This window comes from Achroia grisella, unplaced genomic scaffold (assembly GCF_030625045.1).
Source record: "Achroia grisella isolate CSIRO2021 unplaced genomic scaffold, CSIRO_AGI_Agris_v1 utg598, whole genome shotgun sequence".
In the NCBI taxonomy this organism is placed as follows: Eukaryota; Metazoa; Arthropoda; class Insecta; order Lepidoptera; family Pyralidae; genus Achroia; species Achroia grisella.
Genome location: NW_026712958.1, coordinates 941,600 through 955,181, shown reverse-complemented (window position 1 = coordinate 955,181; position 13,582 = coordinate 941,600). Strand labels below are relative to the sequence as shown.

General features: G+C 37.4%; 1 protein-coding gene across 1 annotated transcript in view; it reads left to right on the top strand.

Moving 5' to 3' along the window:
• LOC131848853 (coronin-6) overlaps positions 1-13,354 on the top strand; it is a 31,148-nt gene extending 17,794 nt beyond the window's left edge. Inside the window, exons 3-12 of the mRNA XM_059198800.1 lie at positions 1,538-1,660; positions 2,654-2,797; positions 4,603-4,733; positions 5,159-5,266; positions 6,102-6,276; positions 6,910-6,973; positions 8,038-8,126; positions 8,723-8,863; positions 11,240-11,515; positions 12,408-13,354. Of these exons, the coding sequence (XP_059054783.1) occupies positions 1,538-1,660; positions 2,654-2,797; positions 4,603-4,733; positions 5,159-5,266; positions 6,102-6,276; positions 6,910-6,973; positions 8,038-8,126; positions 8,723-8,863; positions 11,240-11,515; positions 12,408-12,602 (1,446 nt within the window). The 3' untranslated portion in view covers positions 12,603-13,354. The remainder of the gene's footprint in view (positions 1-1,537; positions 1,661-2,653; positions 2,798-4,602; positions 4,734-5,158; positions 5,267-6,101; positions 6,277-6,909; positions 6,974-8,037; positions 8,127-8,722; positions 8,864-11,239; positions 11,516-12,407) is intronic.
• The last annotated feature ends 228 nt before the right edge of the window (positions 13,355-13,582 follow it).

The window sequence follows — 13,582 nt, the reverse complement described above, 5'->3', positions numbered from 1 at the left end:
ATTTATCACGACGGTTTCCAGGGGGAACCAAGTGGAGGTCAACCTGGCATGGTACATTGCTAGCAATAAGATCATCAATCCACATTACTAACAATCCCCGTTCCCCCCTCAACTAGTGTTGCCACCTCAAATCGGGGTGGGGATTGGTAGTAACGGGGAAGGGTAAAAAAAAACCACGACGTATTCAAAATTTATTTATTCGGATAACAATATATTTACTTAATTATAAGCAAAAAAGGGCTGTGCTACAGGTGTCCACTTTTCCATAACTTACAAACATAAAGGTTATGTACAAAATCTAATCTTATATATAAAATACTCGTGTCACAGTTTTCGTTCCCATACTCCTCCGAAACGGCTTGACCGATTCTCATGAAATTTTGTGAGCGTATTGAGTAGGTCTGAGAATCGGCCAACATCGATTTTTCATCCCCCTAAATGTTAGCTAATTTTTTTTTTATTTTAAGGCAAAACAACTTTTGCCGGGACAGCTAGTAGTAGTATAATGTATTTGTAAATGCAATGTAGTCGTGATAAAGTAAAACAACATATAGATACGTATCATGTATCGTTGCAAATATTATTATATATACTAGCCATACCCGCGACTACGTCCGCGTGGAAATTAATTTTATTTGTCTGAAATAAGAGAATTTTACTAAAATAAAAGTAACCTAAGTTACTCCTAATTACTTTAGCTACCTGCCAAAAAAAGTTCTGTCAAAATCGGTCCAGCCATTTCAGAAATTAGCCGGAACAGACAGACAGACAGACAAAAATTGTAAAAAATGTTATTTTAGTGTATATACCGTATTTATATTCATATGCATGTAGTAAAAAACGGTTATTTCAATATTACAAACAGACACTCCAATTTTATTTATACGTATAGATGTATTATATGATTATACCTATTCAAACTTAATCTGACAGGGTTAATTTTGAATCGATATAAAATTGTATTACATTGTAATATGATTTATTGTCAATTGTTACAATCTGATATATTGTAGACGATTAACAATTGTGATAATCTGTGGTGACGTAATTAAAATTGAACTTGAAACCCTTCACACACACACACACTCACATTCACTCACACACACACACACACTCACATTCACTCACACACATACACACTCACATTCACTCACACACATACACACACTCACTCACTATGTTCTTATTGCTAGCTATCTTATAGGCTAGCATTGTACCATGTCAACCTGATATGGTACATTGCTAGCAATAAGATCATCAATCCACATTACTAACAATCCTCTTACGGTGTTCTATCAACGCCTAAAATACAAGGGGTGTTACCGAAGGACTGTATTAAGGCTGGTTTAAAATGAGACACGTTCAGATCAGTTAGCCCAACGTCACAAATTTACCGGGAATTTATCACGATGGTTTCCAGGGGGAACCGCGTGGAGGTCGACCTGATATGGTACATTGCTAGCAATGGGATCATGAGTCCACATTACTAACAACCCTTTCCCTATATTATTAAGATTGAGATATATGCTTGTTTCAGGTTGGACGTATACCAGCAGACCATCCTCTGGTGGGCGGGCACAAAGGCCCAGTGTTAGATATCGCTTGGTGCCCACACAATGACAACGTCATCGCCAGCGGCTCCGAAGATTGCGTTGTTAAGGTAACATATTACATACCTACAGGGTTACTGATAACTACTACGTCGAGTATTCCCGTCACGACGAGATAGAGGAGCAAATGTAATAATTTTGACCCTATATATGTATGGCCGAAAGTTAATAGTGTTCGAGTTATTCTGAATTTTGTGATTTTTAAAAAAATATCCAAATTTTTTTTATCATTAGAACATTATTAAAAAAAAATGGCGTGTTGAATGTCTTTCAACCTAATTTTTATGTGTAGAGGACGTGGTAACAAAACATAATAACTCACAAAATACCCATGAATGCTTAATAAGTAATAGCTATGACTACAACCTTTTTTTTTTAATAAATTAAACGTCACTTGAGTTTAAGTGCCATGTAGCTTAAAAAAAATATTATGACTCTAAGCGTACAAATTACTAATAAAACTTTCTCATCTAATAAACTATAATAGTCGATATTTAATAGAAAAAGAATAATTAAAAAAAAAATTTCTTAACGGTAAGGAGAATTTTTAAAAGGTGTCAACTCATTTTGGACAGTTAAATGAAACAAATTTATACAGAAATAAAAGTTTATTATTTTTATAAATCTTGCTCAATATGAGCCCCACGATTTCGAATGCATGTACGGACACGTTTTCGTATGTCTGTTTTTGTAATCCGTAACGAAAATGTGCTTTTCATTTGTTCAGTTTTCTTGACGTAGGCGTTCACGCCATAGTAGCTTTATGCATGCAAAGTCTCAGCCCGATCGGTTTAAAATTGACAAAATTTCATACAAACTTTCAACCCCTATTTTATTCCCTTGAGGGTAGAATTAATCAAAATCCTTTCTTAGCGGATACCAATGTCATAACATCTACCTGCATGCCAAATTTCAGCCCGATCCGTCCAGTGGTTTGGGCTGTGTGTTGATAGATCACTATGTCAGTCAGTCACATTTGAGTTATATATATTTAGATATTAGTGCCTAAGATAATTGTAATAGATTGTAAATTTGTTTGATAGGTTTGGCAAATACCAGACGGCGGTCTCTCCCGGACTCTCACCGACCCGGTGGTAGATCTGGTGTACCATCAGCGGCGAGTGGGGCTGGTGCTGTGGCACCCCACCGCTCAGAATGTGCTCCTCACTGCTGGCTCGGATAACCAGGTTTGTTGCATCAATATAAATAGAAATCTTTATGCAAATAATAATAATATTTAATTGTATAATAACATTTCTAATACGCAGCATGCATTTCTACCCTCCAATCGATCCCCCGTTCAATTCAAACGAGGATCGAAATTACGTCGGCCTGAGACCAGTTTCGAACCCATAGCGGTGCCCTCAGACTAAAGTCGTATCCGTCAGGCGGGAGTTGGCCTTCAGCCTCTCCATAAGTGCTTCCTTGGTTTGGAGTGCCATCTGCACTCCCCCCTATCGTCCGGTATAGCTGTAAAGGCCAGCTGCGGCCAACAGCTTTAAAGTAGCCTGAAAAAAAAACATGCATTTTAAAGAATTTACTACTAGTATCTAAACTACGAGCCTCATCATAGATACTAGTTTCTTCCAGCTACAAATAAATAAAAATTAAAATGTTGTAATTGCGTGGGTAGATGTACATTTCAACTTACAAATTAACTTAATATAACACGGCCTCGGTGGTTTAGTGGTTTAGCATACAGGTTTACTTCCGATGGTCACGGGTGCGATTCCTCGCACGGTATAAACTTTTGTATTCTTATGAGTATGATTGTTTGTATCAAACTGTCTGTATTCTAGATATATTATGTATGTATTAAAAAAAAAGTATCTATGTATTTACGTCAGATGTCCAGTACCTATAATATAAGCTCTGCTTAACTTGGGACTAGATGGCGCTGTGTGAATTGTCCAAGGATATTATTCTTATTATTTAAGCATTTTTTTAAGCATTCGTAACGCACACTTATCACTAGAAGAGCGAGTAAAAAACTTACGTGTTGCTCTTTTAAAAAATCGTTGGAACTTTCAATTTTAAATTGAAATGTGTGAATACAAACTACCAACTAGGACTAATTTAGGCAAAATATTGAAATTGTTGAAATTTATATCAGTTATTGGACGTATGCCAACTGGGGAAGATTTATGTGGTGCAAGTTATGATTTAATGACCACAAAGTTGGCTAAAGTGTGAATATATCGGTGGTTTTAACCTTGAACATGTTTGTTTGTGCTGAAAACATTTGAATACACTAAAGGCCAGCAAACAGCGCATCAGTCTCAAATCAAATCAAAATATCTTTATTCATGTAGGTCATAAGAGTCTGTAATAATCATGTATTCATTACAGACTTATGATATCGCTGATAACGCAAAAAACAGTCATTTTTGTTCCAAAAAAAGACACTAACTAACACATAGATATAGCACTTATAGATTCGTAAAAAAACTAAAAATATCACAGGGAAAATTTTGAACGGCGGATTTAGGGGGTTGGGGGGGGGGGGGCATGAGGGCCATGAACTGGTTCCAGGACTTAGGTGGAGTACTAATTGAACATAATGATTTTAATTATATATTTTGTCATCATACAGATTTTATGTAACTATATTGTAATTAATTTAATATAATATAATAACCCCCTCCTGGCGCTAAATCTAGATCCGCCCGTGGGATTGTCCCAAGATATTATTATTATATCTAAATCAGCCACCAAATAGTTAAGTAACTTGCTTCGTAAGCAGTGTTTTCGTTGTAGGGTGCAGATTAGGCAGTGACATTACAGGATAAGAGGCATGGCATCTTAGTCCTCTGGAATGAAAACGTATGAGTGGTATATGTTCATCATCATCATCAAGTGTCATCTGATAACATGATGTCCACAGTGTTGTTCATGTGTATAGGCTACTGTTACCACTTACCATCAGCTGGTTCACCATTCCAATCACTTTAAAAAGCATTTAATAAAATTTCTGCGATATTATCTCCACCAGATAGCGATATGGAACGTGGGTACAGGTGAGGTGCTGATCACACTGGACTGTCATCCAGACCTCATCTACTCGGCCTGTTGGAACTGGACCGGCTCCAAGCTCCTCACCACCTGCAGGGATAAGAAAATCAGGTAAATCTTACTTACTAACGACAATTAAGGGGAAAAGGGGATTGTTAGTAATGTGGACTGATGACCCCACTGCTAGCAATGGCCATGTCAGGCTGACCTCCACATGTTTATATTTTTTGTTTTATTTATTTATTTCAGGCTACTAGGCCCATATTATGAATACCCTAAAGAATAACATACTTATGAATTAATATTATATAACTAATATATTAAAATTGTCTGTGTGGTCACGGTACTGATGGCGGCAATTTGCTACGATACACCACGCCCATCAGCCAGTAGTCCTCCTTCATGAAGGTGGGCAGCATGTTGGTGGGGACCCGGGCCATGAATGTCTTTCATATACAGCCAGCGATTAAAAACTCTTTCAATCTGCGGCTCGTTGCCAAATACTTAATTTAAAAATATATATTTTTTGTTTTCAGAATAATAGACCCACGTAAGGGTGAAGTGGAGTCAGAGGCAATCGCTCACGAAGGCAGCAAGGCATCCAGAGCTATTTTCCTCAAACATGGTCTTGTCTTTACCACCGGGTAAGAACTATAGAAATAGAAATAATCTTTATTCAAATAAACTTAATATAAGCACTTTTGAAAAGTCGCTTTTTCTATTCTACCGCTCCTTAGAATGTATCTCTCTCATCTCACTCATGACAAGAAGAATGAACAAGAAACACACCAGGTGTTGCTCTATGTAACTACATATAAGACTCAAAGTAAATTCAGATCATCATAGCCTTATCGTTGCCTCGATTTAAATAATAAAATTTCAGGACAATCCACACAGTGCCATCCAGTTCTAAGCTAAGCAAGCAGGGCTTGTGTTATGGGTACTAAAGAACTGAGATAAATAGTTAAATACATGGAAATACAGTATAAAAAAAGTATGTGTATCATTTGTCTAGTACACTAGGTCTGAATTGTCTTTAATTATTATTGCATTTCACGCCAACAACGTCGCGGTATATGCCTAGTGTTTTGTGTTTGTTGTTGGAGTGTTGTTCATCATGATTAGGGCCCTCACTGGACACTGTAAATTGAATAAACACATGGCAAAATTAGGCTTCAGCTTAACAACATTCTGCAGATTCTGCCAAGCAGAAGAGGAAACGCCACTACACATCCTATGTGGTTGTAGCCCACTCATGCGGAAGATCTCCTTTGGAAAGTATAGAATATACCCTAAGGAGATAAAAACCATCGCTCCTAAGAATATCCTTCAATTCTTCTCCGTGACGGCTCTAGGTAGCGAACTTTGAAAAAAAGGACGAGCACAATAGATCTATGTAGGTCGCAGCACTACGGATCTTAACACCTGATAATAGCCTAAATCCCAAAAAAAAATTAATTGTTGTTTCTGTTATTGTAGATTCAGCCGCATGTCGGAGCGTCAGTACACTCTGCGCACGCCGGACGCGCTCAACGAGCCGATAGTGACGGTAGAGATCGACACCAGCAACGGCGTCATGTTCCCGCTCTACGACCCGGACACCAACCTCATATACCTGTGCGGGAAGGGCGACTCGGTCATCAGATACTTTGAGGTAACACAGACACACAGTCTCTCTCTATCTTCTCTCACACATTAACTCTCCCTCTCTCACACACATTCAGACTCCAGCAGTACAGTGATACTATAGTCTAAGTGTATAGGATATATTTTTTTAATTTGATAAATACTTGCTCCGTGCCAACCAGGTGGTGTTGTGTGTGGAGTCAGTGAAACCTGTGGAACATATAGTATAGATAGCAATATAGGTATCTAATATAATGTAAAAGCAATAGAATATCGCGCTAAAGCTAGAGTCACAAGAATTTGTAAAGAGCAATACACAAGTTTCTTGATCGTTCGTCTTATGGTAGACAGTTCGGAATGAGTGGTAGATTAAAACAATAAGTAATGACTTAAATGTAAGTTTATTTGTTTAATGAATTTTCTGTTCTATTCTATTCTTATATAATTACTAGCTGATCGCGAATTCTTAGTGGTTTGAAATGACAAGACCTCATACTTATTTTAAACATACTCCACTTGTGCTCCGGGAACGTAAACCGTTATGCGGATGCACAGTATAGAAAAAAAAATACATTACAATAAGGCTTTATATATAATAAGACGTTTACACTATTTGTTCAGAAAATATACCACTTGATTGACGTAATTTTGTATATTGCAGGTGACACCCGAGCCGCCATTCGTTCATTACATCAACACCTTCCAAACGCCAGACCCACAAAGAGGTAAATTGTGATAAACGTATTTTCGAATCGAATCTGCGACCATCGCAAATAAGGCGTTGTACTGAATCGTTAGAGCACCGAAGCCGTCAATAACGACGATTGCAATTTTAGCGTATTTTTTTTGCTACATAGGCCAATAAAGGATGTATCATTGGCTTTGTAAAAAAAATGATTTTATGTTTCGGCTTTGGATACATATAGATTCTGTTTGCCCTGTTACACTTCTATTAATGACCTGTGAATGTGGATTTAACGAGTGTGTATTTTTTTTTATTTATATCGCTGCAATGGAAAACAGGCTTACGGCCCTGATGGTAAGTTTTAGCCGTCGCCTATGTACATTAAGACCACACATATCATGTCATCATGTGATACCTCTGAAGTGTTGATATTCCATTTTTTGTGTTATTTTGTTTTGACATATTGTGCCATGTATATCTAACTCTATACTAATATGTTTGTTTGTTTGTATTGAATAAGCTCCGAAATTACTGGACCAATTTGAAAAATTCTGTACCAATAGTATCCTCTACTATCAGTGATGAACATGGACGATAGAATATTTTCAAAAACTTTATATCTCTTTTAAGTATGAAAATTACAATAATTTCTGAAAAAACACCCATAGAATCCTTATATAGTGTATACTACAGTTTTATAGAGGACGTCAATATTGAAGCGTGTATTTGTGTGTATGTACATGCGTACGTGCTTGCGTGCGTGCGTGCGTGTGAAACTTTAATTATGTTTAAAGATTCATTATTTCAGTTTATTGCGAGGCAAACAATCGTATATTATCTATGTAACAGGACATACCCAGTGAACAATCAGTTATATTTATGTATCATCATAAAATAAGAATAAAAAACCAAACAACAAAAGACATCTAACAGCGTGTGTGTGTATAAATGTATGTTAAATTTATAATTTCTGTTAAATACTCGTGCGAAACCGCTGCCTGCTCCGGCTAGTCTATCAAAAAGTAATAAGTGAAACAAATCGTAATAGTTCAATGTATTTTACTTTAAATAAATTGCTTAAAAGATGGTAACATTTTTCCCCAGGTATCGGAATGATGCCGAAGAGAGGCTGCGACGTGGCCACCTGCGAGATCGACAAGTTCTACCGGCTCAATAATTCGGGGCTTTGTCAGGTACCGAGTTATTTTTAACTAATTATAAATGTTATAGACTTTTTTTTAATTTAATGCGGTAATAAATTATACGTAAAATTAGGAAAACTAGAATTAGCTGAGATGGATATCGAGCTAGTTTCAATAGTAGCAACAAACGAAGACGTGTGAAGGTAGACAAATATGTTGCCCATAAAATATTTACCATCGGGTAGACGGTAAATATTTTATGGGCTACTCTTCAGGATACCCGAGATTATGGCGGTTGAAACACTGCCGAAATATCGGGAACTCAATCAAATTAAGTAAAACGTGGTAAGATTCGATCCGACATTTTTCCTAATTGTATAAGCAATTAGGAAAAATGTCGGAAATACATATAGCTATAAGCTATTGTCGGATATAATAATATGATATCCCTGGACAATTCACACAACGCTATCTAATCCCAAACTAAGCAAAGCTTGTGTTATTTGTAGGTACGTCTAGTAACTTTACTCCCATAATTTTTATAAGGACTAAGTAAAGTTACTTTTATTTTAGAAAATTTATTTATATTAATAACAAAAAAAGTAACAGCTAGTATTTAATAAACTTTTGAATTTATCATGACGTAGGTGGTGTCCATGACCGTGCCACGAAAATCGGAACTGTTCCAAGAGGACCTCTACCCTGACACCCTGAGTGATGAAGCGAGCCTCACAGCGGACGAGTGGATCGCCGGCGAGGACGCCGAGCCATGCACCATGTCGCTCAAGGTACCCCTCGGTTACTGGTCGGAAACGCAACGTACAGTTGAACTATATATTCAGCGATTCGTTAATGAACATATACTGGCTTTAAAAAAAGAAATTCAGTTGATTTTCTTGCCTGTTTTTCTCAATTGAATTTGAACTGGACGGTAGGGAAATATGTATGTGTATAGTATGTAGATTCTTTCCTACATAATTGCCTTATGGTGCGTGAAAGAACATTCGTGTAAAGGCAGCTATATATATATGTAATCGTCAACTGACTATTGGAATTTATTAAGAATGAATTGTTAGCAAGTTACATTTATGCAATCCAGTTGCCACTCAAAAGAGCTATATTCTTCCTGGCTCTGTTCTATAGCAAGGCCTGAACATAACAAATGTTCAGGCCTTGCTGGATTAGAATGTAGTAATCTAAAACATAGAGAATGGCTAAAGAACCTATGTTTCCATAAAAAAGGTATCTCTTTTTATGCAAACAAATTCTGTTCAGAGAATACAGAATATGGTATTTAAATGTTAAGTTTAATAATGACGCTGTGTTGAACAAGAAGATATTTCAAGTAAGTATCCGGCTCGAAGGACCAAAAATATAGGAAGGTTTATTTCTCAGCTTTATGGTAATGCTAAATGTTCGCCAAAAAGGAAACGTTCATGTTGAGTCATTACAATCAATAAATAACTTTTTATGACAAGATTTACTTTTTGTATTGCCTCATATCGTTGAACTAGCATGTTTGGAATTTTCTGCATTAGTGTGAATAATAATATTGACTAGCTTTGGGTTTAAATAATCACACAATAACAGTATTATAATATGAATGGGATAGCTTTCAAATAGTCTAACTTTGGAATAGTCATACAATATTTTATTTATTGTACCACTCATTCGGAAAGCAGACTCATCAAAAGGAGTGAAAAACTTGCGTGTTGCTCTTTTAAATAAATAATGTTCAGATTTGCAAAATTAAGATTTTGTGGGAATACATACTTCCAAATGGCAAAATTGACATAAATAAATAAATAATTATTTGAGTAACAATATATAATAAATCAGTCATGGTTATCAGAGCAGACCAGTCTATACCAGCAAAACCTGTTCACAAGTACGTTTAAGAAAAACGGTTAAATTCATAAATATTAATAAATAAAAAAATAAATATCCCTGGACAATTAACACATCTAGTCCCACGTTAAGCAGAGTTTGTGTTACGGGTAATAGACAACTGATATAAGTATTTGGTTTTTTGGTACCAACATAATATACTTAAACACCCAGACCGATACAAACAATCATACTCATGAATACAAATGTTTGCACCGTACGAGGAGTCAAACTCACGACCATCGGAAGTAAAGCGGTGTATAACCGAGGCCGTCAATGTAATTTATTAACTTTAATAATTTTATACCTTTCAATTTAATACTTTTACCTCCCATTTTATACCTTCAAATGTCTAATAAACATATTTTATCATCATCACATCATCATCATCATCATCGAACATATTTTAGCTATAAAGACAAAGTCAAAACGGTTCAATAACCGTTCTGTCCTTGTCTTTCATGTTACATTCTTAATTTGAAATAGTGCGACAAAACATATTAATAGTTAAAATGTGTTTATTGGACCATTCTGGCATATATTGATGCATCTTAATGTTGTCTGTATTGATAATTCTGTTGGCTTCCCTGGATTGAAATATTAAAATGTGTTTTGTGTTGTGTTAACATTAATAAATAGGAGTTTTCAAATGTATTTTATACTAACCGTTGTGACTTCTCGTTTTAGTTTGTGTTTTGTAATAATTTTATATTTATTGTCGAATGATATAACATGATGATCGAATTAATTTAGTATTATTTATATTATTACTAGTCTTTGATATAATTGATCAATTTATTCGAGTCATAATTGTATTGCCTTATGTACTATAATTGTGTATTATATGAAATTTAAGAATGAATTATAATTTTCAAATCAATGTAATATAATTAGTTGAATTTCGTAGGAGTATCTTCCCTACTGGAATACCATCTTTGTTGGAATTCGAGTTTAATTTTGAAAAATATTTTTTTTATATATAGTCATTATTAACAGTTATTAATATAATATTAATGAATTATATTATAAACTAAATAAATTAAAATGAATTAATGAGAGAGATATTAAATATTGGGAAGTATAGTTTGATAATATTAGACTTTTTATAATTTTATAACCTTCAAAACTATGATCAACTCATTCGAATCCATAATAATAATAGTATTCAAAAGTTTAGAATGTATATCCGTGGTAGTCGCAAAGTGTGAGGTATGGGAGCCAACGGGAGTATCAAAAGACAGATGCTATAGGCTAGGGGCTCCCTAACCAAACTACAGGAGCGCGCGCTGGTTGTACAGGGCGGGTACGTGTCGGGCCGCGCCGCGCAACAGCTGCACGTCACCAAGAAGACCAACGCCCTCGCAGCCGCCAAGGACAAGCATCGCGACAAGGACAAGGACAAGGACCGCTCGCCCACCCCCGCCACGCCGCCCCCCGCCGCCCCCGTCGCCCCCGCCGTCGTGAGTATACTGCCCCTCGACAGGGACGAGGACGAGGACCGCTCCCCCACCCCCGCCACGCCGCCCTCCGCCGCCCCCGTCGCCCCCGCCGTCGTGAGTATACTGCCCCTCGACAGGGACGAGGACGAGGACCGCTCCCCCACCCCCGCCACGCCGCCCCCCGCCGCCCCCGTCGCCCCCGCCGTCGTGAGTATACTGCCCCTCGACAGGGACGAGGACGAGGACCGCTCGCCCACCCACGCCACGCCGCCCCCCGCCGCCCCCGTCGCCCCCGCCGTCGTGAGTATACTGCCCCTCGACAGGGACGAGGACGAGGACCGCTCGCCCACCCCCGCCACGCCGCCCCCGTCGCCCCCGCCGTCGTGAGTATACTGCCCCTCGACAGGGACGAGGACGAGGACCGCTCGCCCACCCACGCCACGCCGCCCCCCGCCGCCCCCGTCGCCCCCGCCGTCGTGAGTATACTGCCCCTCGACAGGGACGAGGACGAGGACCGCTCGCCCACCCACGCCACGCCGCCCCCCGCCGCCCCCGTCGCCCCCGCCGTCGTGAGTATACTGCCCCTCGACAGGGACGAGGACGAGGACCGCCCGCCGCCCACGTAATACCTATGGACGTCTGAAGAAACCTTAATATGCCCTTCCAGAAAGACTCCATTCTGTAGTCTCTCGAGGAAACCTCGGCAGGTAGTGCACGATCTAAGTGTACGCGGGAATATACATAAAAAACACCTAACAAATATTATTTCTAATAATAAAAAAAGCCACTAGCTGTTCTTCAATAATAAAAAAATATCTTTAAAGTTTTAAGACACATACAGTTCTTAGAAAGCACTCTAACTGACGGTAGATTTGACATATCATAAGATTCTATAATATACTTACATGAATATTTTGATTTGATTTGATTTGACATACAGGTGTCACGTCACAGACACATTGCGTCAAAGACAGCATAAGAAATGAATTTTCTGTTACCATTTCAGGAGAAGCAACTGTCCGACCTGGTGGACGAGATCCGAAAGCTGAAATCTGTTATTGTGAAACAAGAGAATCGAATCCGCGCACTCGAGGCTGCCGTGAAGGTGGTGGTGTCCCCACCGGCGGCGTCCCCGCAGCCCGTGGCCCCGGAGCCGCCCAACCACGACACGCCCGACTCGATGGCACCGGACGAAGTCTGAATACGCGTACGTTATACATTTTGTATTTTTAATCGACTAATAGTTGAGACAATTGAGTTCTCTTTCGGATGTTTGCATATTGTGTCTTTGCCTATTAGTTTTTTTTTTATTTATTTAAAAATGGCCCGTGAGTTTTTTGTGTAAACCTGAAACTGCAGAGTTTTAATTTTTAGGTGTTTTATATATTTATTACAGTATACAACGAATAGAGGTTGACAATTTAGATAATAGTAAATGAAATGTGTAAACTGTTTTATTCAGATTGTAAATTAATATGGCTGTATGATATTAGTACCTTTGCTTTTCTGAATGGAATAAAAAAATCGAATATTAAAGCAAAGTAAAGTTTTATCAAAAACGTGCAATAAAATTAGGTCATCAAAAAACTGCTCATGTACAAAATATAATAAAAACCGTTGTCTATATCGATTAAAAATACAAAACGGTTGATATTTCTTCTACAACTGACTGTATTAATATGCACTCAATGTAATATCAACTCTATTGTACATACGACAAGGTTCATTTTTCTATCTGCTTTCGAAATATATTAGAAATATTTAAAATGGATCTCGTAAGAGCAGTTGGAGAATGAATATCAACACAATAATGAAATATCAATACATATGTAATTAAATCGGAGCTATATATAATATATGTTTATATAGCTGGTTTATTGACGATTTAATATTATGATGTTTCGTTATTCAAACGTGATAGATATAGTACGTATTAATATATATATTATATGTGATGTGATTGAATCCATTTATATATTGTTCGAATTTAATATATAATCAATAACCTTAGAGTATTCAACAGGTATTTCAAAACATGTTAACCAATTTAATTTTTTTAATATATTATACACTGAAACACCAAGTCAAACAGATATGTGTATTTAAATTCAAAATATCTTTATTCATGTATTACAGACTCTTATGATATATCAAATCTACCGTCAGTTCGGAATGATTTCG